Source organism: Podarcis cretensis (genome assembly GCF_951804945.1).
Source record: "Podarcis cretensis genome assembly, chromosome: 17".
NCBI lineage: Eukaryota > Metazoa > Chordata > Lepidosauria > Squamata > Lacertidae > Podarcis > Podarcis cretensis.
This window is the reverse complement of record NC_137187.1, coordinates 13867930-13895349: the sequence shown is the minus strand read 5'-3', so window position 1 is coordinate 13895349 and position 27420 is coordinate 13867930. Positions and strand designations below refer to the sequence as shown.

Sequence of the window (27420 nt, the reverse complement as noted above, 5' to 3'; positions counted from 1 at the left end):
TCTCCTCTCCCGGCACTCTCACGGTCCGCTCCCGGTTCCCGGGGGGGGGGTTGCATTTTAGCTCAGGTTCTACTTTTCTCCTCCAGCCCAGTCTTATAATTTTCCATCATGAAATTAATAACTTTATCAAACTTAGGTAGCACTCGATCTTAGTTGTTAAATCCTTTGCTTTAACTCCTCTACGACAGGGGGGAGGCTGACTTCCTTTTTGCACCTCCCCCGCTCGCTCCGAATTTAAAATTTAAAATCTTTTCCCTTTTTAAGTCCAGTTTCCAATTACTCACGGGTTGTTCTTTTAATCCGAATTTTCAATAGAAGAAGTCAGCGCTCTCCGCCAAATGGCATGCGGCTTCGCTCGGCAGGGGAAGCGGAGGACTCATAGCACCACACCCCCCCGGCACCCACTCCATAGCCTTTAAAAAGGCTCCTTCGTGAGTCGGGGGGCGCAAACGGTGCCCGCCAAGTCACCATGCCCATGGGTTTCAGCGCCCATGGTTTCTGAGGGTCCCCGCGACGCCGACTCAGTAGAACCCAGCCCCTGCCGAGCAGGCTCCCTCCGGAGCTCGGAGGGAGTCCGCCATTCGGCGATGGTGCCAACCCGGAAGTCCAGCAAGTCCTGTGTTCTGGTGGTGGGGCTGAGCCAGCCTGCAATGCCTTCTGCTGCTGTCTCTATGATAGGCCAGGCTGCAAATACTGCAGGGCTCCCCCCTCTTGCCTCCTCCAAATCTGCTGTGGAGGGTCAGAAGAAGCCCCAGAACAGAACTTGGTGGTCAGGGGCAAGAGGGGAGAAATGCTTACACTGATGGAACAATCCATTCAATTCCACCCTGCGTTACAATTGTAGGGTGCCTGAAAATGCTTAGTCCCTTGGCAAGAGCATACAGTGTACACGTTTAAAATATTAGCAGCACCTACAAGAAAACATTATTAAAGGCAAAAGTTCCCAATTTTTAAAAAATGGGATGCAGAAGGGGAGGAAAACTCCTGTCAAATATATAGCTGCAAGATCTTTAGCTGCATTCTGGGAACACCTATCTAAAGGAAGTTCTTTTAAATTAAACGTACTTAGGATCAGCGTGTTAAGTCTAGACAGAGAAAACTGAAACAAATGTGATGGGGCGCTGTAGTCTCAACTACGCTTCTTGTGTCTCGCTGTTATCCCTGCGAAAACTGGTTTCTCCGGTGTTTTAGGGCGCCTGTGAACTGGGATCAAAGTCTTCACCCATTCTGTGTGGCTGCAGGAAGCAAGAAGTACCATCCACCCCCCAAAAAGCATAAACTCATGGGAACTGAGCACACTCAACATTCGTGGAAAACTGGCTGTTTCTTTTTTCCCAAGCAGAAGGGGTTGGAATTGCTGGAAGAGATCATAGCTGGCTAGAACTCTAAATAGGAACAGGGAAACATTTCTTGCAGGCTCCACACATATCAAAAAATGGAAGTTTTTTTTAAAACAAACAGGTATCTGAAAGCATGCAATGCAAGTAACACCTTACAGTGCGAGGAAACTGCCTTTTTTGCTGTGCACCTGTGACTGAAAGGAGTGTGCTTTTGCGCAATGATAAGTGAAATAGACCTTAATTTATTTCTGCTTTACAGGTGGTGGGCAATCCAAATCTTTAAATCAGAGGCTAATTGCCTGCACAATATACTCAAATATATCACGGAACTGGCCAATAGAGGGCTCTCTTAGCTCTATAAAATATACAAAAAAGAGTTTTCTCAAGAGCATGAAGATATCAGATTTTTTTTTTTATTCCCTTAAGAGAAACTGCTACAGAAGTAACATTGTGTTGTTTGATATAACAAGCTTTAAAAATAAAGCCAAGTGCATTTTTGCAGAGCTTTCAAAAACAATTTTCTATCCACAATCTGAAGTGGTATAGTCCAGAGCTTGAGCATGTCTACTGCTTGTAAATTAGGCTGAAGTTATGCAGACTAAATGTGGCAGAAAGCATGCTTTTGAAAAATCCAACTCATGGCATTCCATGCACTTACATTGAAATAAGCCCTAATATGTGTACATGACCACCCTAATGTAATGCCTGCCACTCTTTTCTATAGACAGTGGACCCTTGGGTTATGTACTGCTCTGGATACGTAATTTTCAGGTTGCAAAAGTAGCAAACCCAGAAGTGTATTCTTCCGGGTTTTGCCACTCACATGCACAGAAGTGCTCGATCACGCTGAGCGCATGCGCAGAAGCGATGCCTCTAGTTATGGATTTTTTGGCCCCCAAAACGAATTAAATTCATAACAAGAGGGTCTACTGTATCTGATTTTAGAACTGAGGAACCAGGCATCCTGATTTGGCCTGATCCTTATTGACTGATAAGGACTGATCCTTATTGACATAATCAGTACAGTGGTACATTGGGTTAAGTACTTAATTTGTTCCGGAGGTCCGTTCTTAACCTGAAACTGTTCTTAACCTGAAGCACCACTTTAGCTAATGGGGCCTCCCACTGCTGCTGAGCCGATGGAGCACAATTTCTGTTCTCATCCTGAAGCAAAGTTCTTAACCCGAGGTAGCAGAGGTTAGCGGAGTCTGTAACTTGAAGCGTATGTAACCCGAGGTACCACTGTATTTTCAAGCAGTCATTCGGGGGGGGGGGGGGAGACGACTATACAGAACCACTTCAGGATAATCAAACATACAGAAAGTATCTCTTTGTCAGTAAGAAAAACACTCAAAATCATACAATTAGATGTTACTTTTAATAGGAAGTAAAGGGTGTGTGTGCATAATCTTTAGGGATCCAATAACTTGATTGTTCATCTATTTTCCCATGTTCTGAACATCTCTTCAAGAGCAAAATATTTTCACAATGCTTTTAAAACAGAAGAGAAGGCAAGTTACTGGAACATTACAGTCCTTTTTAAAGCAATACAATAACGATAGCCTTTAGAGTCCCAGAGATTGAAACTATAAGATTACAAGCATTTAAGACACCTAGTTTTGAAATACTTGCAGCTGTATTCATTGATCAATTTCACTTTGAACAAAATATAGGTAGGATGGAATCTGATTTCTTCATAAATACTTTCACAAGGATGGAGAGTTTACATTTTCTTCATTGGCAATAAAAAAGTGCTCAATTCACAAAAAGGGATACATCAAACCCAAAACATGCAATGGTTGTTCATTTTTTTAAAAAAACCAAACTTTACTGTAACCCAACATTGAAGTAAGCAGTAATTCAGTTAACTTGTAGTATTTGCCCAAAAAGAAAAAAGGTCTAAGTTTAGCTTTGTGTATATAGCCTCTCCATTTATTATGAAAGGAAGGGGGCAGGGAAAAGAACATACCTCAAAAATCAGTGATCAATAATCTAAAACAATGAGTGGTTTAATTTGAATTTTTAATCCAGCACTTCATGTGAAATAATGGGCCTCTTGCAGTAATTACGATACTTCTGAAGCAGCAAAAAAACCCACCACCTACATTTTTGGCATATTTTAACGTTTATTCAAATATATTTTTTCCTTAAATTTATGAAGCCGTTATCCAGTGTTATCATGAAATACAGACTGTTGATTCTAGGTAGCCTTTGCTATCTCCAAGACCAATGTTAATTAAAAAGAAATAAAGCAGGGCACCACACTAATTTTGGGAGCTAGTACACTAAAAGAGTGAAAACCTGGGGGAGGGGGCATGAACTTACAATTTATAGAAGAAAGGAACTAAGTATCTGCAAAAAAGCTGGTTTTTGGTTGTATAGTATTTTACACTTTGATCTGCTACACCTGCCAATTTAGAGCAGATGTGCTTGTCTTTCCTTGTGTCCTTTCAATATTTTCTCTCCCTCCCCCCAACCTTACACAAAGTATCATGGATATGAGCCCAAGTATCCCAGACAATCCAGTGAACAGTAAGTGTAATGCACTGGTGTGATGTGTGAGATTTTAAAAGTCTCTCCCTTTCAATCTTCATCAAAGTTCTGTTGTAGAAGGAAGTTGGCTGCCAAGTTTTCATTCTTCTCACATGCAAAATACGCTTGTATCACAAGTCCTTCAGGAAATCCTAGCGCCTTTAACTGTAGGATGGAAAAAGATATTAGAATTCACATTTCAGGCACAAGCCTCCTTGTTGAGCATAAATTCCAGGTAGACAACTCTGCTGCCATTTGCTGGCACTTTGTCCAAATAACTTGCTCCTACTCTACCTAGCAACAGGTCCCCTTCCCTTTCCCACTCCTCCCACAAAAAGCAGGCAGCTTCAGTTACTACTATCACTATTATTACTAAAATACACAGCAATTGTTGAAATAAATAAAAGAAAAATGTTCACATAGGTAAATTAAGCAATGTAAAACCAGAAAGGTTAACAAGTTCAAACTCCTTATAGCACAGCAATACAGTCCTGGAGGAGGAAAAAACCTCTGTGACCTTTCAATCACTAATCAATACTGCCCATAAGAAACGACTGCCTACAATTTGCACCTCATGCCTACAAGTTAATTAGTACCTTCTGTACAAACACCCAATTTGCAATCCACATGGTGCCATGAAGTCAGATGCTTTCACAATCTCCCCCACCCCAAAGAACAATAACCAACTTGGTTTTGACAACTTGGTCTTTGTACATACATGCTGTACAAATGCTTTTTTGAGGCAGGCTTGACATACCCACAATAAAGTTCCTGAGATCTTGCTTCCTGGGCTCTCAATTTTGAGGCACAACTGACAGAGTAAAGGATGGACTGATCAGTAGTGAAGACTCTGGATGGTCTGCCATTGTATAATATGGAATTACAGGATGTGTAATCCATGGCACCCCTCAAATCTTCACTGACAGCATCCAAGAGTAAGAAGAGCAGAATTCAGATCAGGTGAGGAAGTTGCAGTTTTCATAGATTTTTTTTTTATCTCATGACATCAGTACTGGACTCAAGCAAGAGTTTAGGAAAGATACCATTTTCACCTGTCTGTCTGAGATATGTCAGTGAGGTTACTACCACTTCGCCATCCAGGGCAGGGAGAAAATAAATGCCTTGAAGAAGTTCAATAAGAGCTCAGGAATAAAATCCAGGATGATGCCATATGGTAAGTTGGCAGCCTCCCTTTTAAGTAGGAGAAATGCAACTCCTGGCCTGTGGCATCAATCTTATCAATCAATGCGAGCTGAACAGACCCAGACCAGCCACAGGCAAACGTTATCACTCTCACTAGGAACACCTGCCCAGTCAAGGAAGGCTCCTTTTCCACCTTAGGGACTTTGGATCAGGCACAGTTCCAACCAAGGTCACTACTTTCCATAACTGCTGTATCCGTAACTCCATTGTCCAGAGTTCTACTTGCAAGATGCTACATCTTCAGGAACAGTCTGCATCCATTCAGGCTGAGGTTGGGTCCCTGTAGCTTCAATGTGAGTCAACTGCATGTTCTGGCCGCTTCACAGCAATGTCAGGTGAGCAGAAGCAGCTGGGAATGACTACATGTAAGCTTCAACCTGCAACTCACCTAATCATCTCAAGATCCATCACCGACCCTGGTGAGATGCAGTTACCAATAGACTAGCCCAGAGCTTTCCAAGCTTTCATGTTGGTGACACACTTTTTAGATATGCACCATTTTGCAATGCAGTATTTCAGTTTTGCTAGCAAACTGGAGGTTAAACTAACCCCTTTCTAGCCCCAGAAGAGTGCGGACAGCGTTCACGACACTCCTACACACTGCTGCTGACACACTAATGTGTCGCGACACACAGTTTGGAAAGCTCTGGATTAGCCCTTAAGACATATCCACCTGTATACTAAATACCACCAGTGGTCTTCTAGAGTGAAGGATTCACTATACTTTTTCAACCAACAGGAAGACCATGCTGGCTTGATGTACGCTACCAGGATCTTCTACCAGACCTAGATAACCACAGTGTCATATAAGTGCACAAAATGACGCCACTTTGGCTATATACTCCTGCTCTCAACTTTGGAAATAGAAGGTATGGTAACAGAGAACGGGAAGCTATTCTCTACTTCAAGAACACAGAGACAAAAATGCTGCACTCACTCTTTCTATAGCTTCTTTTTCCTGAGGTGTTACTTGAATGTAATTCATGTGACGGCTTCCAGCTTCAGCTACGCTTCCTCCTCCGCCACCGCTGCCACCGCCCCCTTGACCAGACTCCTGAACAGGTTCATTTAACATCTGAATAAAATGTTCTTGGTGTTGGCTTATTTGCTGTGGTGCATGGGAGGACAAAAGCAAACAATACACTGAAATAAAGCATATTCATTCCTACCAATAGCCTTAAGCACAACCACTTCCGTTTGTACTAATAATGCAATCAAAAATGCCGACAAGTAATAATCAGGAGTGCCTTACGATGATATATTTATGCATGCTTTAAATTTTACAAAGTTAACTGAAGTTAATGTGCCTCATCAACTTTACTGCCTCCTTCTCCCCATGCATATAAATAAACCACCTGAAAACACAGAGACAACCCAAAATGTTTTAAAAGTCACCTGCAATAATTGAGGATTTTCCCGCCCTATTTGCTGTAGCAATGCAGGCAGAAGAGATGGATTCTGCTGAATAATTTGCCTCATCTGCTGGAACTGAGGCTGGTTTCGTAAAAATTCAAGTGGGTGTCCTGAAAAGGAAAAAGGTGTGGGTAGATTTTTTATTTATCTATGCATACATATAAAATAAATATTTATTAAATATTTTACCATGAAATATCATGGGAGTTGTTGTCCTCCCGCCGAAAAGCCTTTTTCAACAGGTATGATGCCCTGAATCATATAGGGTTGACATGTCTTTAACTCCCAAGGCTTAGAACTTTCTTACTCAGTGACAAGAAAGAGATTAAAATAATTCCTCAGTTTCTTGCCTGAGGTGCATGACAGAGCAAATTGCTAATTTTTCTTGTGAACACCATGCTTACTGTCTGGTGTACAAGGGCGTTTTGTTTTGTTTTCTAAAAAAAATTGACTTATAAACAAAAATCAGACCAACGGTCAGGCATCAGGCCCTACAAAATCCAAAGTAGAGCAATGAATTTTATCAAAACTTTTAATACTTTGTCGTGGTGTAGAAAAACCACTATAAAGCTCACTCTAGAGCATAAAATGTATATTCTAAGTACCGGTAATTGATATTTGTTTTAGAGAGGCTGAAAAGTGAGCAAGTGACAAATCAAGTTTTTGCTATCACATATATTATTCATTTTTTACTGCCTACCTGAATCTCCCATAATATAGGCATTTATTTCTATTTATCGCTACCTTTTCGCTACAAAAATTAGTAAGTCATTTTTATGAGATGGCTAAGTTACTTGAGCCTTATTTTAACCTCAAAATCACAAATCCAAGAAAGCAGCAGCACACACACTGCTGGAATAGTTTTAGGAGTGAGGAGGCACCTAATTTTCAAGTGCGAAATTTTCAACGTACATTGAAAGCCTGCAAAGCAATGTATTAATAATGGCTGAACTTCTGCAGTAATATGTTCATTTTAGCTCATTCTAAATGGCATCAAGTATTTGCTTTCCACACACCCACACCCAAAAAATTCAACATTTCAGATACATTTTGGTGGTCAGTTGTATTTTACCAGTTATTACCAAGTGAAAAAAGATTTATTAATCAGTCTGCATAGAACTGATTTCCAAGACAGACTGCAACAGAAACTACCGAGGGCAGTTAGTTGCTCCTACAGACATGTACTATGGAAAAAACACAAGTCAGAAAGTTCCAGGTCTTAAGGGAAGCAGTCACAGGGAAGGAATGTGCATACAACCACATTATCCAAATTGAACCATCCAATGGATTTGTGCAGAACTTTTAGAGTATGGAAACCTTACCTCCTGTAGAACTAGTAGTAGTTGTGGTTGTGGTAGTTGCTGCTGCAGCTGCTGCTGCAGCCGCTGCTGCTGTTGCTGAAGATGGAGAAGCAACTGTGCTGGCTGCTTGAGGGGGGTCAGCCATTCCTTGACTCTCTCTGTCTCCTGGGATACCCTAAAATGAGCACAGTCGTGTTAAAAGAAATCAGAATTAACAAGCCTTCCAAACAGGCATAGTGTGTAAAGCGCTGCTGGGCAATGGCAAAGTGTTTATGTTCCAGTGAAGTCCACAGTCATATTTTTTGTTAGTGGCTTAAAATAGGATATATATTTGGCCACTTCTTGGAAATACACAAGTGAATTAATGGAGTCACATTTAGGCGACTGTAAACTATCACCAGTATATTCCCAAGTTGTCAGACACTCAATGTTTGTCAAAGATCATCAGCATTCGCTGTAATAGGTGAAATACAAGGCGACATACAAGTCCAAATCAAGCGCTGGATAAAATTCCACTTCTCTGAAACTGTTCCCCCTCTACCTCCAACTTCTTGCACCATTTGAGACAGGCCATATTTTAAAACAACAAGCAGATCTGCATGCAGAGAGCTTCAATTGAAGGTCAGAGGACTTGCTTCCAGAATCTGGGGGCTTTGAAAAATACTACGAATGTTACATCCAATTCCAACTAAAGGGATCTTGGTTTTAATAAAGGAAAACCTGTGGCCAAGATATGAAGAATTGTTCAACTAATACCCTGAACCAAAGGGCGATTTGGGCCTGTTCTTCTCACAAAGCCTCACACTTCTTGGCAACAGATTTTTGAAACTGAGGTTAACTAAGGCAGTCTCAGACTGAACATTGATGCTCTCCAATACCAAACCCTAGACTGCCTCAGCCAGCTGGGTGGGCAGTAAGAGGACACCAAGAGGAGCCATGTTCTGACTATGATCTGGTGTCAGGTACAAACCCTTGAAACTGTAGCCCAAGTATAAAGGCTTTTCTGATTAATATAAAGTTATGTAAGTGACAGTCACACTCTAATTCTTCCAATCTATGCTGGTGTTGCACTAAGTACCTGACGGAGCACAGCTGGAAGAGGTCAGACCTGGGCAGCTAATCGACCCAAGTCTTTGTGATGTATGCCAGGTCAGGCAACCTCATCCACAATCTAATTGTCAATTATACAGGTGGGAGGGCAGGTTGGCATAGCTATCTAGGTCCCAAAGGCTGGTGGATGGCCCAGCAGAGGCAAGGATTTGCAGCTTTCCTGTTTTATGCTAAAAACTTTCTGCCATGCAAAAACAATCAGTGTGAAGCTTGGCTGTTGCAGGGATCGTTTTGGCAACTGAGGTTGCTTTTCACATTTTAAGCCACACCTGCCTTTTCAGAAAAGTGTGCAAAGACAAACCAAGACCAAAATCACCGAAGTAGGAACACAAAGCTAATCAATGCCACACCAAAGAAGTTCAGGTAAATAACAGCCAGCAGACCTAAGCTAAATAAACAAATGTTTTATTGTGTACAGAAATTAAGATGCAGTAACGATACACAATGCCTATGATACACAAATCTGAAAGTCTGATAGATCCAGATCCCAGCTGAAGTTTTTTGCCCCCATAAGAGAACAAAAGGGCTGGAGTTGCTAACACTCAAACTAGAATGGAAGCAACTAGCAAGCATATCTTCTTCAGTATTATTCATTTACACAATTAGCATTTTCATTCTAAAGAGTTTGTGCTTCCATTTCTCCGCTCCATGAAAGTAATTTGCACTTCTTTATAGTTAACTGAAAACTTAGCAAGCCTCTTCTCGAAGATGCATGACCACAGCTCAACAAGCAGCGACTTAGCTTTCCACCTAAGCAATTCTGCTCAGCTTGACGTGACTTTAAAAAAAAGTAATCTATACAAAAATGGGTTATAACATTTACTATCTAGAACTGACACAAAGGGGATGAAATGTATGAACGTTACTTAACCAGGGGTGAACTTAAGATTGAAACAGCTGAATTAGTAGAAGCAGACAACTTACAAGTAGTCTCCCATAAATGATTAGGAAACCTTGTCCAACCATTTTATGTATTAAATACTCAGATATTTTGCAATGCCAAGGTCACCAATATATTGCAGGTAGGGAACTTTACAAATGATTTTGCAATAGATGGTTCAGGAGTGGGCAATGGCTTCTGGAGCCAACGTGTACACTTTATAGTAAAAGAAACACACCACGTTTCAGAAGTCACCTTTACATATTCTCAGGATAGGGAACCTGCAGCCCTTTGGGAGGGTTTTTGACTCCAAATGCCATCAGCATGGTCAATCAGGGAGTGTTGAATTTTTCAACTTTCCAATTCCAAAAATGAGGGGTGTTAAAAAGCTGTAAAATGACTTGGGAATTCAAAAGATATTATGGTTAAATTAATATAATTTAATTTTGCATAAGAAATATTGAATATTTTAAATGTTTTGTATAATTTCCAATAATTTTAAACTTGCCCTATTAATAGTTTTTTGTAAAAAAATGTGTGTAAAATCACATAAAAATCATTAAAAATGACTGCCAAGTACTTGCAGTTATGTTATAAATTAATATTATTTTAATATTTATATATTATACATATTTAATATTAAACTGTATATTACAATCACACACACATATATATAGCATTCACTAATTTGAGCAGCAGCTATATTTCTTTCTCTCACAGGTTGAAGAATCTTTATCTGTGGGATAATAATTGCTTGCGCGTCTGTGCTACTACCATCCTAACCAGTGGGGATTGACCTACAATGGCTTCTAAACATAGAACAAGACTAGGGACATTCACACATATGAGCAACCTAATTGGAACTGGCAGAGAGTTGTTGCCCTCTGAACTCCCAACTCTGAGATGTTATGAGGTATGGGCTACTGCTAAGAGAACAAAGCATTGAGGATGTAAGAAAGTGCCCTGCCAATGTTGGTTGCAAAAAGGAAGCTCACATTATCTGTACATGCCCTAAGGAGATGAAGATCCCTGTGAAGGAACTTGCTTTCGTTAAAGGTCAGAGAGAGAAGACTGGTTTTATTGGACCATATCAAGATTGGCTTGCTAGATCTGCCTGAACATAAAAGACATACTTTTTTCACACACTTCTTTCCGGATCCAAACTCATTTCTCATATATTTGCCATTTCCAAAGCATCCTTCTTTCTTGCAGATCAAAAAGGCTACACATTTTTAAAAACAGTAAAGAGGAGAGCTGAAATCATTTGGATTATGGCTGAAAATTACATTTGTTTTAACAGCAGAATGAAAGATAATAGGTCAGCTATGATGTTTTATTTTCAGTTTTTATTCACCTCCCAACCTTTTGTTTTTCTTTCTGTTAATGACTGTGTCACACCCAAAGTCGGTGGCAGAAGGCATAACAAGAAATTATGAATATCAAGAGAACATGCTCACCATCAGAAGATACTCCACTGCTCTATCAGGATTGTTGAAGCTGGCTCTCAGTGCAGCAATTACTTGCTCTCTCTCATAGCCCATCGACATGATCTCAGTCACCATATTTTCATAGGACTGACCTGTTACTAGGAAGAACAGAGGAGCGAAGATTAAGATGAAAGAAACATGCAGATTTAAAGAAGGTGGAGGAAAGGTGTCAAAAATATCCATTCCTTGCTGCAGTCATTAATTAATTATAATAACGTCTGGCTTAAGAAAGCCATTTGATGTACAAGGCTAGAAAGTGTTTTTCCTAGACAGATGCCGATCAGTTTGGGTTTTTTTACTTTTGAAGTATCAAGCTTAATGCAAAAGCTATTCAAGTGACCAACTGTAATTGAGAATTATTAGCCAATACTGTTAGAGAGGGGTGGGGAGAGAGAGGTGGAGGTGGATCCACAGTACAACAGGATTCTATGCAGCAATCTTCAATACATAAAGCAGACAAGGCCCTCGTTTTTCTAGAAGTACTTTTTAACAACATAGATAACTAAGTTTTAGAAAAGTAGTAATAATTTATTAAGAATAATGTACTAATTATACCCTCTGCATCTGACTGGGTTGCCCCAACCACTCTGGGTGGCTTTCAGTACCAACAATAAGCTCTCTATCATCAGATCCCCCTACTGATCCTACTCATTCCCCTACCCTAGCAACCCTCAACACCTTACAGTTAGAACTTCCCTGTAAATAATTGACTAAGCAAAGTAAGAACTTAATTAATAAAATTGATCAATTTAGCAATTCCCATTGAACACATCAAAATGAAATTGGATATATATTATTCTACATTTCTAGAGTTGCCATCTTGGCAGCAGACAACTGGGATTTACCCCTTAAGTTTTACAAATGTCTTTGTCCCTATGGTTGAAAACAAGTCCAAATGTAGTTAATACTAGGGAAATACTGTCTCCGCCCAACTCCCCCTCAGAAATCTATCCTCTTGTAAAACTACCAACGTTAATAGCTGTAAACTTGGACTGCTGAATTATATGGCTTGCAATTAATTTGGAGCATGTGCTTTTGACACAGATTTAAGAAAGGCAAGATAGTGAAACCAGGAGGTGCAAGTAAAGTTTGTTTCCCTCCCTCCCTTATTGTATAATAAGAATGGAGATTGTTCTCTGCAGATAAACTCACTTGCCATATTAAAATATTCACTAACGCTGACATTTCAAAGTGTCACATTTTTTTAATTACAACACTAATGTCTGAAGTAGGGTGCAAGCGGTGCTTTTTGCGAGTCTTTCATAGAAGAGGTACTCAAACAACTATCAGAAAATGCTTACCAAGTGCACTTGTAGCATCCTCAAAGAGATTGGATCGCAAAGTATCACCTGTGGTACTGTAACAGAACAAAAACCACTCATTTCCTTTAAAAAGGCTCATGCGGCTTAGAGTTCAAGGGGCTTATATAATTTTGCTTATGAATAATCAAAAATGGTTTGTCTGCAACATATACATCTGTTTTTACCCAAACAAAATGCTGCTAGTAGAAGTTGTCCAAACTTCCTTTCCCACAGTAGTTGCAATCCATGGAGACACAAACTGGATTATGAAAAATACAGACTAGCACCCACCATTACAGGTATTGGCTTAATTGCTCACAACAGAAATTCAACCAGGGATATGAGGGTAAAGTACAAAATAATGCAAGTGGCACATTCAGTAGCTGTAGTCTACTGACATCTGACCAAGGGTCAACCTTCAAATGCACACAAATTTTACCAACTCTCAGACTGACTCATTGTTTGCTGAAACTGACTGAACAGATGTTCATGCCCAGTTTCCAAGTAGCTTCCTTTGGTGCATCATTTAATCACTTTTCAGGGGAGGAAATGGAAATGTTTAACAACCTATCAACTTGCACTCTAGTGAAATACTTAAGAAAACTAGAACATGGCTAAAACTACTGTTTTTGGTTCATCCTGTGGAAAAGCTACATTGCCATATTGTAATTATTGCAGAATCACCTTGAACAAGTATACTTGCAAGCTACTGTTGTATAAGTTCTAATAACAAACATATATAAAAGCTCAAAGTTAACACCATATTAACAACTTCACACAGTAACTCAACTGGAAACCCAGCCAGATGGGCGGGGTATAAATAATATTTATTATTATTATTATTATTATTATTATTATTATTATTATTATTATACATGGCATATTAACCATTTTCAGAAGTTAGTAAAAAGACTTGTACAAGATAAAAATGCATTGGTGCTCTATACTGAAGCATTGGTTTTTTAAAAAATAAAACAGGATTTTTGGAAGGAAGCATGTAGGAGGATTAAAAACTAATATTTCTCTTTTTCAGCAATTTTGATGCCCACCAAGAAGTCCTAGTGCCAAATTTAGTATAAGTGGTGATAATAAATAAGACTCTGGTTTCTAATAATCTGCTCATACCTGTCTGTAGATGTTGGGCTAGTGGCAGCTGGTGTCTCTACTGGTTTATCTGCTGGTTTCTCTTCTACAGGAGCACTTACAGGCACAGGTTCACAAGCCACTGCAGCTGGTGTCGGGGCAGCTGGTGCAGGTGCTGAAACTGGTGCAGGGGCAGAAGCTGGAACAGGTGTAGGTTTGGGGGCTGCAGCAGCTATCGTAGAAGAACTAACAGTACTGGTGGTATCATTTGACTGCTGGGTTGTAGTTGGGGATGGAGCTGGAGCAGCAGCTGCTTTGGGCTATAAAATGAAGAAATCTAAATGAATCAAATTCACAAGCCATCCTTTTTCATTTTTAGCATGCACCAGTGATTGGCCGTTTTCATACACCTCTCAGGGCTCATCTTGGAAGTTACATCCACCACACAAATACTGATTTATATCACTCCATATGCCTGTTGCAGTGTTAGCTTCTCATGAGCATATGTAAGAGTCCAAAATAAATCTGATGGGTTTGCATTAGCATGACAAAAGCAGCCATTGTACATGAAAGATATTACACACAACAGTAGCCCCTTGGAATTACTAAAACTGCAATGATGTGGTCAATGCAAAGTGATGAGACGACCTGTGATGTACAATGGTACCTTGGGTTACGAACTTAATTCGTTCTGGAGGTCCGTTCTTAACCTGAAACTGTTCTTAACCTGAGGTACCACTTTAGCTAATGGGGCCTCCTGCTGCCGCCGCGCGATTTCTGTTCTCATCCTGAAGCGAAGTTCTTAACCTGAGGTACTACTTCTGGCTTAGCGGAGTATGTAACCTGAAGCGTCTGTAACCTGAAGTGTCTGTAACAAACTGTGTTCCAAAAACTGTTGACTTTATTTCAAACTTTTTGGGCATTTCTACAATGTGAAGATCAGTGGTGGCAGGTATTTTTCCATGAAAGACAGCTGGCCCTTCACTACCAAACTTCTACTGAAAGTATATTGAGTATACAAATAGTGATGGTGTGAGCTAACCAATCTGATCTGAATCTTCCAGAACCATACAGGTTTTACTGGACGTATTTGTGGGGTTTACAAAGCAGGACAAATCAATGTAGAAAGGGTTAACAATCAAACCATCCCTGAATAGATCTATACAGTAAGCTAAATGCCTGCCAGTAAAGAAAACCTTTTTGCAGCAGGGACACAATCAGGTCATTTGAAAAGCAATTCAGCAAAATCCTGTTTAACCATTGTTGAAAACCATCAGTCATCAATATGTTCAAATAGACACAGATAATATGGCCACCAAGGTCTGGTTATGGGTTTAATTCACTGCTATTTTTAGTGGCCTTGAGGAGGCCAGAATCTCAGAAAGACAAACTGAAAAAAGAAAGACTGTTGCCAATCAAGCAACAAAATGCACATTGCAGCAAGCTGCAGAGTCGTTGCTCTATTTCATCATCATCAAGATTTGTAGGCCGCCTTACCATACTTAAAATTATGCTCCAGGCAGCTTACAACGTATGATTTACATAATTACAAAATAACAAAAGTACTCAAGCAATAAAACAAAACACATCAAAAAGAACACAACCAAATTGAGCAATTTCCAGATACACTGTAAGATCTAAAAACAGAGATGTCAAAAGATTAATATCAACAATTGCAACAAAAAAACCTAAACTATACCATGACCCAGGGGTAGTCAACCTTTTTATACCTACCACCCACTAATGCATCTTTCTTGATGGTAAAATTTCCTTACCGCCCACCAGTGCTCAATGGAAGGAGGATTCAGCTTGTGCCGTAGAACCCCCTCAGCCCACCTAGAATCCTAGTGGATTCTAGTGGGCGGTAAGGACCAGGTTGACAACCCCCGCCCTAACCCAAGTGTCTGTTCAGCGGCCTCAGCTTTTGTAGCTGGAGTCAGTCAAGGACCCATCCTCCAAAATCAGGTGGAAAAAGGCTAGCAAGGCAGATCATTTTTAACCTGACAATTTTCAACACATCCCACCATAACCTTAACATCAAAATATAGTTTCATCATGCAGTCAATTGTAATACATAGAGAATGTGTCTCAAAGATGGACAGTTTTTAGTTATGTCAGCTGCCCATCTACTATCTGCTCTAATTTAATCTGACAACAGGGGAGGATCTGATCAGAATTGTCTAGGATACCAGTATTTGAGATAATGAAAAATCACACTTAACAGTAATTTAGATAAAGGTGTATGTTAAACCAAGTGTATTTTTCAACAGATATATAAATAGCCTGGATCCAATAAATTCCAAGAGATGTGAGAGAGAAGAGAATATAAACTCTTGAGTTTATAAGTGAAATTTAGCTACTTCCACATTTATGAAAAATATATTCACGACTGCTACATGCACTTCACAGCAAATAAATTCTCACAAACCTTTATAGTATACATTTCAACATTGTTTTTTCTGTTATTATAGTGCTGAATGTTCTCATAATATATTACAAAACTAGAAAACCTCAGGATAAAAGTTACCAACAGCCTGTTTTCTTATATTACAAGTCAATAAAAAACAATTTAAGAGCAACCCCCTGCCACCCATGCCAGAATATTACTGATTACACTGAGACTTACTTTTGTCACCATAACCACCACAAAGTTCTTTTCATCGATTTTGTATTCTTTAAGAGCAGTATCATCATTAAGAATTTTACCTAGAAAATTAAAGTCATTCATGTTAGTTTTTCTTCACATTTAACATGATCCCATAAATGCAATTGCATTGTGTTCACTCTGTGTAGAAATCTAAAGATGGAGTCAAATGGCGATAGTCATTTAGCTAAGGATATACCATATTTTTTTGTCTATAAGACGCCCCATGTATAAGACACAACCTATTTTTGGGGACTCAGATTTAAGAAAATGGGGGGAGATGGCCCAGAGTATAAGACGCCCCCTAATTTTTGACATTATTTTTAAGGGGAAAAACCTAGTCTTATACACGGAAAAATATGGTAGCTAAGGTAGCAGCACATGTAGCCAGTTGTCTGCAACCTCCAGACAAATGATTCTATTCAATGTCTCCATGTGTGTCACTTTTCTTGGCTACTATGGGGTAGTAGAACTTAAAACATTTAAGTTCTCCATGCTGCAAGTTAAGGAAACACCGTGTAGCTCCTAGTCATCCTTTTTCATGCTATGTTCATTCACTGACTTTCTTAGTTTCTGTATAAGCAGTCATTCAAAAAAATCCACCTTGTATTGAATTTCGCCTGAGTCCCATTGCTTGTTTACAATGTAACCTCCATTTGCTCTAACAATTTAACTAGTCTACAGCAGAACTTTTTCCAGCTTAATTGATTTTGAATATTGAAGAGGGAAAGCAATTTTTTTTACCTAATTAAGTCAGTCTAGTACACTAAGCTAGCCCAAATACACACCAGGCATTTTTAGCCAGTGACTCACAAAAGGAGGGATTCTTTAAAGGACAGCCACTTCTCACTTTCTGGCAGTTGTCTGTACTGTAGCTACAATATTGCTAAATAGTAAGTTAACAGCAAACAACTGCTAATGTGATAGGCAGAAACATATCTCTTCATTGTCAAGTAGATACACAGAAATTAGGGCTGTTCCCTACACAGAAGCGAACCCCTCCCTATCTCAGGGCAGGATTCACTTTCGGAGTCCCATCAATGGAAGTCCTGCACAAGGACTTCCACTTGTGCAACAAGGCTTCCCCCCGCTCCTAGAAACTGGCTCAGGGGCACACACAGGAGAACCTCCAGAATAGCGTGCAGGAGTAGGAGAGTGGGGATGCTCTCTGGAGAGTTGAAATGCGTGTACTGATGGCAAAGTTTGCCTTAGTGCAGAACTGAGTTCCTTCCAATCTGTTTCCACCTGAGAAAATACTATTGTTCCATTTTAGTAGCTATGGCAGTAAGGAAAATGTGAGTCAGTTCTAAAAAACTTATTAAATTAATGGGCTTGTTCATGTTTCTTTAATGTGAGATTAAAAACTTCTATAATTCCCACCGCATCTGTTAGTATGTATCTATAATTTGGCATCCTCTCCAATATAACTAAGCTATTGGGCTTGATATAAGATACATCTTGGTGTTAAATATCCATGCAACAATTTAAAGTGAATCTTCTGTAGTAGTTGGTGGCAGAGGTTTATATTGTGCTTTTGTCCATAAATTGTTCCATTTATCCCCTTCAGTGTTTATATCCCACTATCAATTAGCGACAGCTTGTTGTAAGGGTAGGTAATTGAGATTATGTACGTTAAGTACGTTAAGGGACGCAGGTGGCGCTGTGGGTTAAAGCCTCAGCGCCTAGGACTTGCCGATCGAAAGGTCGGCGGTTCGAATCCCTGCGGCGGGGTGCGCTCCCGCTGCTCGGTCCCAGCGCCTGCCAACCTAGCAGTTCGAAAGCACCTCCGGGTGCAAGTAGATAAATAGGGACCGCTTACCAGCGGGAAGGTAAACGGCGTTTCCGTGTGCGGCTCTGGCTCGCCAGATGCAGCTTTGTCACGCTGGCCACGTGACCCGGAAGTGTCTCCGGACAGCGCTGGCCCCTGGCCTCTTAAGTGAGATGGGCGCACAACCCCAGAGTCTGTCAAGACTGGCCCGTACGGGCAGGGGTACCTTTACCTTTACCTTACGTTAAGTGCTTTGTTGGAATATGCTATATAAATGCCGTAGATCAGGGGCCAGCAAACTTTTTTAGCAGGGGGCCGGTCCACTGTCCCTTAGACCTTGTGGGGGGCTGGACTATATTTTTTTTGGGGGGATGAACAAATTCCTATGCCCCACAAATAACCCAGAGAGATGCATTTAAAATAAAAGGACACATTTTACTCATGTAAAAACATGCTGATTCCTGGACTGTCTGCGGGCCGGATTTAGAAGGTGATTGGGCCGGATCCGGCCCCCAGGCCTTAGTTTGCCTACCCATGCTGTAGATTATTTTAATTTAGCTGAAGCATCAGATGCAAAATAAGTTAAGTCCAAAAGGAAGCTGAATTCCTAGCCATATACAAATTCTTTCTTCTGGGAAAACAATGGTCAAGGAGAATTCTTCTATCAATTCCATATATTACCCAAGAGATTAATTCTTGGTTTCTTTGGGTGTGATCAAGCCCAAAATTAAGCATTTATTAAGCCTCACTGGTAGTAAGGAGAGAGTTAAGTATGTGCCTAAATCCCTCCCCAATAAGATTGAAAAGCTTCTCTTGTCAGCTGGATGGAGTGTGACCTGCCAACTTTTTTTGTTCCTCTTACAGTAACACCTAGAAATAATTTCTATGTGCAAAAACATTACCTGCATATATTAATTTTTGGCCTGCTACTGGAAAAGCATCTTTCCCCTTTTCTGATTCAATCTTCTCTTTCAACGCTTTCACCTACAACAAACAGTTTAGTTAGAAAGTTTAGTTAGAAATCTTATGAACAGTGTTTTCAAATATATGCATATATAAAAATATAAACATTAGGACACCTGTGATGGCAACATTCTTTGTCTGTGATACAAAGTTTTGTTTCCTCTATTGCATATGGGGAACTTGTGGCTTTCTATATGCTGAGGAAATACAACTCCCATCAGCCCCAGTCAGCATGGCCAATGGCCAGGGATGATTGGAAACTAGAGACATCTTAGAGAGCCATAGGTGTCCATTCCTGCTCTGCTGGAAGCATTTTCTGTATTAGTAATTCTTCAACAATTAAATAATTCTGTCAATTGAAAAGATTACATGTAATCCAAACATTAAATACACACCTATGCTCAACACTTCAGTTTAAACTTTCAAAACGTTCAGCCCATAGGACACAGATTAAGTTAATCACATTTGTACCCCCACCCTTTTGCTCAGGGTCTAACTTTACCCTAAAAATTCTGCAAGTCAAATTAAGCTACTCAGCGAAGTTGAATAGGAATTTGTTTCCCACATGCAAACCTAAAACTCTAGTCTAGCGGTAGGGAACCTTTTTGGTTCCACAGACCAGAATCATGAGCCAAATTTGACAGGTGGGCAGGTCATCAGATTTTTTTGGCCTACAGCTCCCATAATCCCTAGCTCACAGGACCAGTGGTCAGGGATGATGGGAGTTGTAGCCCAAAAACATCTGGGGACCCAAGGTTGAGAAAGGCTGAGTTAGAGGGATGAAGCATGTGCTAAAAGAGTTTGGCCAGATATACTTTGCTATCAACATCCACCCCTTTTCATAGATTCATTTTATGAATCTATGTCGCAGTCCACAAGAGTGTGATGTGGCATGCTCTCTCAGTTTCAGTGTTCTTATCTTTCTTTTGCCAAGTGTCAGATCCTTAATGCTATTTTAGTGATCAAGGATGAAAATCTGAGAATTCAAGATGGCAATTATGTTTCAAGAACCACAAAACTCTGTGCATTAGTTTGGAGCTCTTGACTGTGTACTGGTCACTACTAAAAGTGAATATATATACCCTGCCTCTTCACAAAAAATGCCTGAAGTGGTCAATAACATTTGCAAGAGATCAACCCCCACAACTCAATTAAGAAGTTAACACAATAAAATCAAACAACAGGAGATTAAAAATACCAGTACATTTTTCGTGTGCATTTAAGCTTTTTGGTACAATTTTGTGTCTGAATTTACACCACATGAAGGTCCAAAGATTCCACAGTATTAACTTAAAGAACTGAGCTTATAACAAGTCTATTTAATGCAGCATGTTGTCCTTCGGTCTCAGGAATGCATAGGCAGAAATAGTGCCAGAAGTATGCATCAGCATTAAGAGTTAACTAGACAGCACTGTCTTTCTATAAGGAAGAGACTGCCTTTAATTTAAGTCCAGATCTTTATTAATAAGTCTGATGCAATTTCCCTTCCCATGACAAAAGCATATTCATTCAGTAGCATGTAGAACGCGCTGACAATAGCAAAAATGCCATGACCAGGAAGAGTTTTAATTTGACTGTCAATCTGCCAAGGGAGTGGGGATATGGGAAGAGAAGATCTTTTAGGAATGCCATTGATGACTTTACACCTTTATACTTCATGGCAGCATGCCTGAGAATCTTGTATTGCCAGGCAATAGGAATTTTACCCCTTTCCTTCTGCCATCCAATTTACTTGCTGATCTCATATTTTAGATGGGTGGGGGTCCAGATTAGTGCATGCAGTAGGCTTAGTACCAAGGATGGATGAGTCCATCTCCAGTCCTAGTAACTTTCACAGATGCTCACCCACAGTTCTGTTCCAACATATTTCCACATTAATCTGCAATTATTGTAATCCAAATAAATATTAGTATTCAAATTTAATGGTTTAAACGAGTATTTTAAAACATTCTCTCAAAACTTAACAGAGAACTGCTTTAGCGTATTCAGAAATACTTAAAACTAAATTTCAATCCATGCATTAATCCAAGAGGCAAGGATCACATCAGAATTCACGAAGTCATCAAAGTAAAAGAAGGTACAATGTACCAGAGACCAACAAACAATTAACAATATGGGATGAAAAATCTGAAAGTTCAACTTTACTTTGAGCCAATTCAAATATATTTCCCATTCTGCACAAGTTAAGAACTTTACTGCATAATCACTCATGGTTTTGCCAGAAAGAAAATGATGAACTGCCAAGCATATACTTTTAGCTATCTTTGTTCCAGCATCATCCCTACCTTTGTTCAAAACCATGATCACCTAACTATAATGCTGCATGTTTGTAATTTCTGTAATTTAGGTGCTAAATACTTAGAAGCTGCCTCTGGAAAGAACATGTCCTTGAAAGGACTGTAGAAGCACAAATGAAGAAAACAAAGACTTGTAAATGAACACTGCTGAAAGTGATCTGAATACCATCTGAATCGCCATGCATAAGTCTATTCCCTGAAAAAGTAAAACTGTCCCATAGTTTTGAGATAAAAATAAGTCAGGAAAAGATTTTGCAGATCCATTCATTCTACAAAGATTTTCATTTACTAAGACTGCAATGTTATGTTTACTAAAGAGCAGTGGTAGCTTCTTTTATTTGATGTTCACCGTGGGGGGAGTTGACTAGACAGTGCATTGTGGCGACCAAAACCTAGGTGCAAATCTAGGTGTCATTTAGCTATTAGCTTATATATCTGAGCTTCTAATACTTGTTGGTAACAAATAGAAAAGCCTAGATACAATGCAGAATACAACTGAACAGAGCACCAACATTAGATTCCTTAACATTTACCCTGAACAATTTCATGAGTTGTCCAGTTTCCAGAAAATGTATTTGCTGGCTAAAAGAACTGCAAGTTATGATGGGCAGGACATTGGCCGGTGAGCAGCGTTGCCTGTTTCCCTTTACTAACTCCTTGTGGTCAGTAACACACCCCTTCTCTTGACATTTTGAAGTAGGTACTTCTCAACACTATTTTAGCACCTGTTTGCTGTGCTACAGTGAATGGGTAAATACATCACTGAATAGGAGCAAGTGATGACATAATCTGCTGGAGTAGCAAGGTGGATCCTCCCCACAGTGAATGAGGTGATTCACTGAGGGACGTGGATGGTACCATGGTCTAAACCACTGAGCCTCTGGGCTTGCCGATCAGAAGGTTTGGCAATTCGAATCCATGTGATGGGGTGAGCTCCCATAGCTCTGTCCCAGCTTCTGCTAACCTAGCAGTTCGAAAGCACACCAGTGCAAGTAGATAAATAAGTACCGCTGTGGTGCAAAGGTAAATGGCGTTTCCGTGTACTCTGGTTTCTGTCACAGTGTTCCGTTGCACCAGAAGCAGTTTAGTCATGACCCGGAAAACTGTGGACAAACGCCGGCTCCCTCGGCCTGAAAGTGAGATGAGCGCTGCATCCCAAAGTTGCCTTTGACGGAACTTAACCATCCAGGGGTTCTTTACCTTTACCTTTAATGTGGCTTTCAAGTCTGAGACAGATAAATTAGAGAATGAGGAAAATAATCAAGCAAAGGGCTGGACACTTCTTATTTACATGGGGTTCCTCCTTCATGCTAGAAGTTTAGTGCACATCAAATTAGAAGATAAAGCTTGATTTCAATGTGTTGAACATCTTTTGTTATAATGTGTTTACTGTTTGCATTTATTATATAAAACTCTATTTCATGGTTGTGAAGCAAGCATCAGAACTCCAGGAAATAGTGCCCGCTCTATCACCCTTTTAAACAAAAGAGCTCTTGAGAGTGCTCCTTGCCGTGAGGATTTTTATGAAATTATATGAATGACAAATTGCTCAACACAGACTATCAGGCAATTGGCTATCACCAGCCTTGGCTTAAATATACAAAGTTACTAAGTAAAACTGTATCCACCTTGTGTTTCCTTAGCTGAACACAGAACCACTGAACGACTCCAAAAAAAAGCCATGAAGTAGGCAATAAATTATTGGCGTATCTTTCATATTTACTGAAATCTACAGCTCATCAAAATGGCATTTTCCAAAGATACACTTCTAAATACGGAATGCAAAAGAGATCATAGAGGTGAAGCCTGCAGCAATCTACAGACCAGCAGAAAACATTCAAACAATCAACCTTTAAATGCCAATGGTTCCAGTACTGCAGTGTGGTGAAATGTTTTTAGCCTTAGAACCATGTTGCTCAGTTGAACTGCTCCCCACCCCCCACCTGCCCAAACCAGGGGTTTGTATACTATTGTTATGATTTTTAGTCCACATCTTCAATGTACATTTGGCATTCCCAAGGCTTCAAATAAAGTTTAAGCAATGCTAGAAGTGGTGAGTACCAACAATTCAAGGACACTGTTTACCCAAACAGTATTTACTTGTTTAGTCCCATGAGTACTTAACATATAACCATGTCATCCTTACAACAATTCTGTAATGTAGTTCAGCATTATCCTCATACTGTATTACAGAAGAATGAGACCTAGTGCACGGATGGGGAACCTGTGATCCTCCAGATTTTGCAAGAATCCTAACTCCCATCAGTACTTTTTCTTGGTGACTGAAATTAGTCCACACAATACATACACATAATTTCTCCTCCATATAAACATCAATTTGAAAAAGTACAATAGAAACATTAACTGTTCAAAGTACTCTCCATTGATCCTAATAATCCTAACAACTTCATACAATAGCACAATATGATCCTCAAAGTAGACAAACAAAATATTTGAGGATGAGATACAGTGGTGCCTCGCAAGACGAAAAGAATCCGTTCCGTGAGTCTCTTCGTCTTGCGGTTTTTTCGTCTTGCGAAGCAATCCCATTAGCGGCTTAGCGGCTAAGCGCTATTAGCGGCTTAGGGGCTTAGCGGATCAGCTGATAAGCGGCTTAGCGGATCAGCTGTTAAGCGGGTTAGCGGATCAGCTGATAAGCGGCTTAGCGGATCAGCTGTTAAGCGGCTTAGCGGATCAGCTGTTAAGCGGCTTAGCGGATCAGCTGTTAAGCGGCTTAGCGGCTTAGCTGATAAGCGGCTTAGAAAAAGGGGGGGAGGAAAAAAACCCCGCAGGAACTCGCAAGACATTTTCATCTTGCGAAGCAAGCCCATCGGAAATTCGTTTTGCGAAGCACCTCCAAAACGGAAAACCCTTTCGTCTAGCGGGTTTTCCGTCTTGCGAGGCATTCGTCTTGCGGGGCACCACTGTAGTAGCTTGCCTAAAGACAACCAGGGAGTTCATGATGACTGAAGATCAAAAATACATCATTCCCCATACTCCAAAGCAATGTTTATACATTTTCTACCTTCCAAGCACAAGGATTACAACAGTTCTGAGATCTTACTGATTCATCCATTTGGCTTGCAAAGCCAAGAACAGAACTGCTACATCCAAAATCAACATTGTCTATGGAAAAAGCTTTCATAGCTACAGGTATGCCAGATTTGTCCCAACTTCCCACCAGTGCCGCCACCACCTTCTTTGGTAATAAATCTGCAAATTTAAGGCTATAGGGTGGCTTCAGGAAGGTGTAACAGTAACTATTATACAAGCACCCAGTTGGTTGGGGAAGCATTTTAGCAAATATGAAGCAGTATCAATGGAGCTGCACATAAACCTGACAGGAAAAACTGGACAGAACCATCCTTCATGACAGACAGCCATATTCTATATTACTTCAGAAAGGGGCATCTAATCATAATTTTTAAAATCTGGCATGAAGAAACATTTTAAAGCAGACCTACCAGTTGTTCTACAGTTTAGGTTATTTTATAAGCTTACTTAACCTATCTATAGATACATGGTTGTAGATGTATACCAAGAAAGGTTTCAAGATAGTTTTGACACAAAATACACTACTAAAGCTGAAAACTGCACTCTCAGAGCAACACCCAGTTTTGTTAGTCTGCATGTGGAACAGACTTCCACCAGTGCCCATGAGACTTCCCTTTCCTATGGTTCTCTCTTTCCTATGCAGCCCCACCATCCACAAAATCTTCACCAGAGGACTGAAAGACCCTCTGGAGCAAAGACGGTTGTTGTTTTGTTTGTGGGGATAGGAAAGGAAGGAAAGGTCTGGTACAGTCCAAGGAAAATACATCAAAACAATGTCTTCAAATTTATTTGTTTCCTGCACATTTTGCAATTTTAAGGAATGACTTGTAACATCTGCCTTCTTGCCTAGATTCTCTGTAATTTATGGTATGCAAGGAAAACATTAAGCTTTTAAAGGGTCAAGTTTCTAATGGAATTCTATACAACTTCCTTTCTTACAAGTTTTCAGAAAGGGTGCTTTCTGTGATGAAGTACCACAGTGAGAGACAAGAACTCTGGAAAGAGGAGTGGAAAGACACAGAGTGCAGCTCAGTGCAGAATATTAAGGGTGTTGTATCTACCCCTCACATACTAATGTGAAGGGAGCAACATTTTTTTAAAAAAATTGTGTGACAATATAGGTTCACTTTCATTGACCACTTATAGCTCAAATGTCACCAAGTGTAACATGTCTAAATAGCTTTCCCCATTTTCTCAAAAAGGCTCAGCATTCAGCTCACCGAGGCTGCAGAAAGTGCCATTATTAACCAACAACAGAACAACATTCCTGCTTCCTAATCACCTTTCTGAAGAGACAAATCAATACAGCTCACACCAGGGAGAGGAAAAACACACATCCCAACACTTACATCACACTGCCTCAAGAAGTATTTTAATATGTGAGTGCAAAGATTGCTCCTCTGCTACCTACTTATAATGTAATGAGGGTTTGGCTTGGAATAACCATTTGGAGCAGTCTATGGAGGAGCCTAGGGACGCAGGTGGCGCTGTGGGTTAAAGCCTCAGTGCCTAGGGCTTGCGATCGGCGGTTCGAATCCCTGCGGCGGGGTGCGCTCCCGCTGCTCGGTCCCAGCGCCTGCCAACCTAGCAGTTCGAAAGCACCTCCGGGTGCAAGTAGATAAATAGGGACCGCTTACCGGTGGGAAGGTAAACGGCGTTTCCGTGTGCGGCTCTGGCTCGCCAGAGCAGCGATGTCACGCTGGCCACGTGACCCGGAAGTGTCTCCGGACAGCGCTGGCCCCTGGCCTCTTAAGTGAGATGGGCGCACAACCCCAGAGTCTGTCAAGACTGGCCCGTACGGGCAGGGGTACCTTTACCTTTACCTTTATGGAGGAACCTGCATCGCCCTATTTTCTCCAGCACTAGGCACACCAGTTTAGCAACCGAGCATAAACTTTAAGAGACACAGATATATATATATATATATAAGAAACATCTCCCTTGCTGCCTACACTTCGATGCGTAGCGCGTCCTTTTCTGATTCAACCCAAAACAGGAAAAGCACGGATCGCTGCACAAGCGGGAAAAATTTAACCTTCAGGAAGAAACCCCCCCCCCAAAAAAAACCGCCTTAGCATACCTTCTCGCTGCCCACCTCTCACGGACACGGGCCTTCTTTTCCGCTGCATACCCAGAGGGCGGGAGCGCGCGCGCGGGCAGCCAGACAAGCCAGCAGGCACCCAACTCGCACACGCCCCTTCCTCATGCGAAGCGAAATAATGCACAGTCATGGCAAAGCCCCGCTCGAGGACGCCGCCAGAGCCACCCACCAGCCCCCGCTCTGCCCCTCCAACCGCCGCTGGAGCCCACTGCACGGCAGAAATGCAAGCTGGACGGGCATCGAGTGTAGATTGCAACGGGAGTCACCTCCTTCCCAGGCCTGGAGGGGGGTCGGCGGAGGAGGGGGGAGGAGGCACATCCCCTTCCCCGCCTTGCAACGGAGCCTGCGTCAAAGGCCTCGCCGGGGAACGGAACCTGCAGCCTGGCTCGGCTCAGTCCCGCCGGAGGGGCCCCGAGGCCTCCCGACCACCAGCCCGCGCCATGGATTCTTCCCTCCCTCCCCCCAATAAAAACCAAACACCCCGGTTTCCCGGCCTCCCTCCCTCCAACTTTCCCCTACCGCAACTTCTGAGGGAAACCGCCTCGAAGGAGGCCTCGAAACGGGGCTCTGGCTCGCTCCTCGCCACCCCACGACTCCTGTCAGCCGAACCTTCCCCTCAGACCCCGCCGCGCCGCCCAACCCCAGGCCTGGGCCTAGCCCACAAGCTCCCTCAGGCCGCACCGTCTCCTCAGGGTCGATGTCTATCTTGAAGGTTTGCTGCTGCAGCGTCTTCAGGGTGATCTGCATGGCGGCAGCTGAGCTGTAGGCCGCGGCGAAGCCGACCCCCGCAGGCTCCCTCAGGGAAGGTGGTGGTGGTGGTGCTACTGGTGGCGGCGGCGGCGGGAGCTCCCCCTGGGTCCTCCAGTCACCGCTCCGGCCTAGGCTGGCTCGGGCTATGGTGGGTGAAAGTCGGGGGAGGGGGGGAAGGGAGGGAGGAGTTGTG

The 27420-nt window shown here is 41.4% G+C and overlaps 1 protein-coding gene across 3 annotated transcripts; it reads right to left on the bottom strand.

The window, feature by feature from the left end:
• Nucleotides 1-2699: 2699 nt before the first annotated feature.
• Nucleotides 2700-27420, bottom strand: RAD23B (RAD23 homolog B, nucleotide excision repair protein). Of its 3 annotated transcripts, none has more exons than XM_079959613.1 (10): nucleotides 27159-27420; nucleotides 18965-19046; nucleotides 16277-16356; nucleotides 13693-13970; nucleotides 12568-12623; nucleotides 11237-11358; nucleotides 7811-7964; nucleotides 6472-6598; nucleotides 6013-6202; nucleotides 2700-4037 (listed from the first exon to the last, which is right to left on the bottom strand). In XM_079959613.1, the coding sequence occupies exons 1-10, from the start codon at nucleotides 27222-27224 to the stop codon at nucleotides 3924-3926; spliced, it is 1269 nt and encodes a 422-aa protein (XP_079815739.1). In that variant the 5' UTR covers nucleotides 27225-27420; the 3' UTR covers nucleotides 2700-3923. The 3 variants fall into 3 exon arrangements, with proteins under 3 accessions (XP_079815739.1, XP_079815740.1, XP_079815741.1); XM_079959614.1 differs by having other exon boundaries at nucleotides 6013-6183; nucleotides 6471-6598; nucleotides 11237-11364; nucleotides 27159-27417; XM_079959615.1 differs by having other exon boundaries at nucleotides 11237-11364; nucleotides 27159-27411.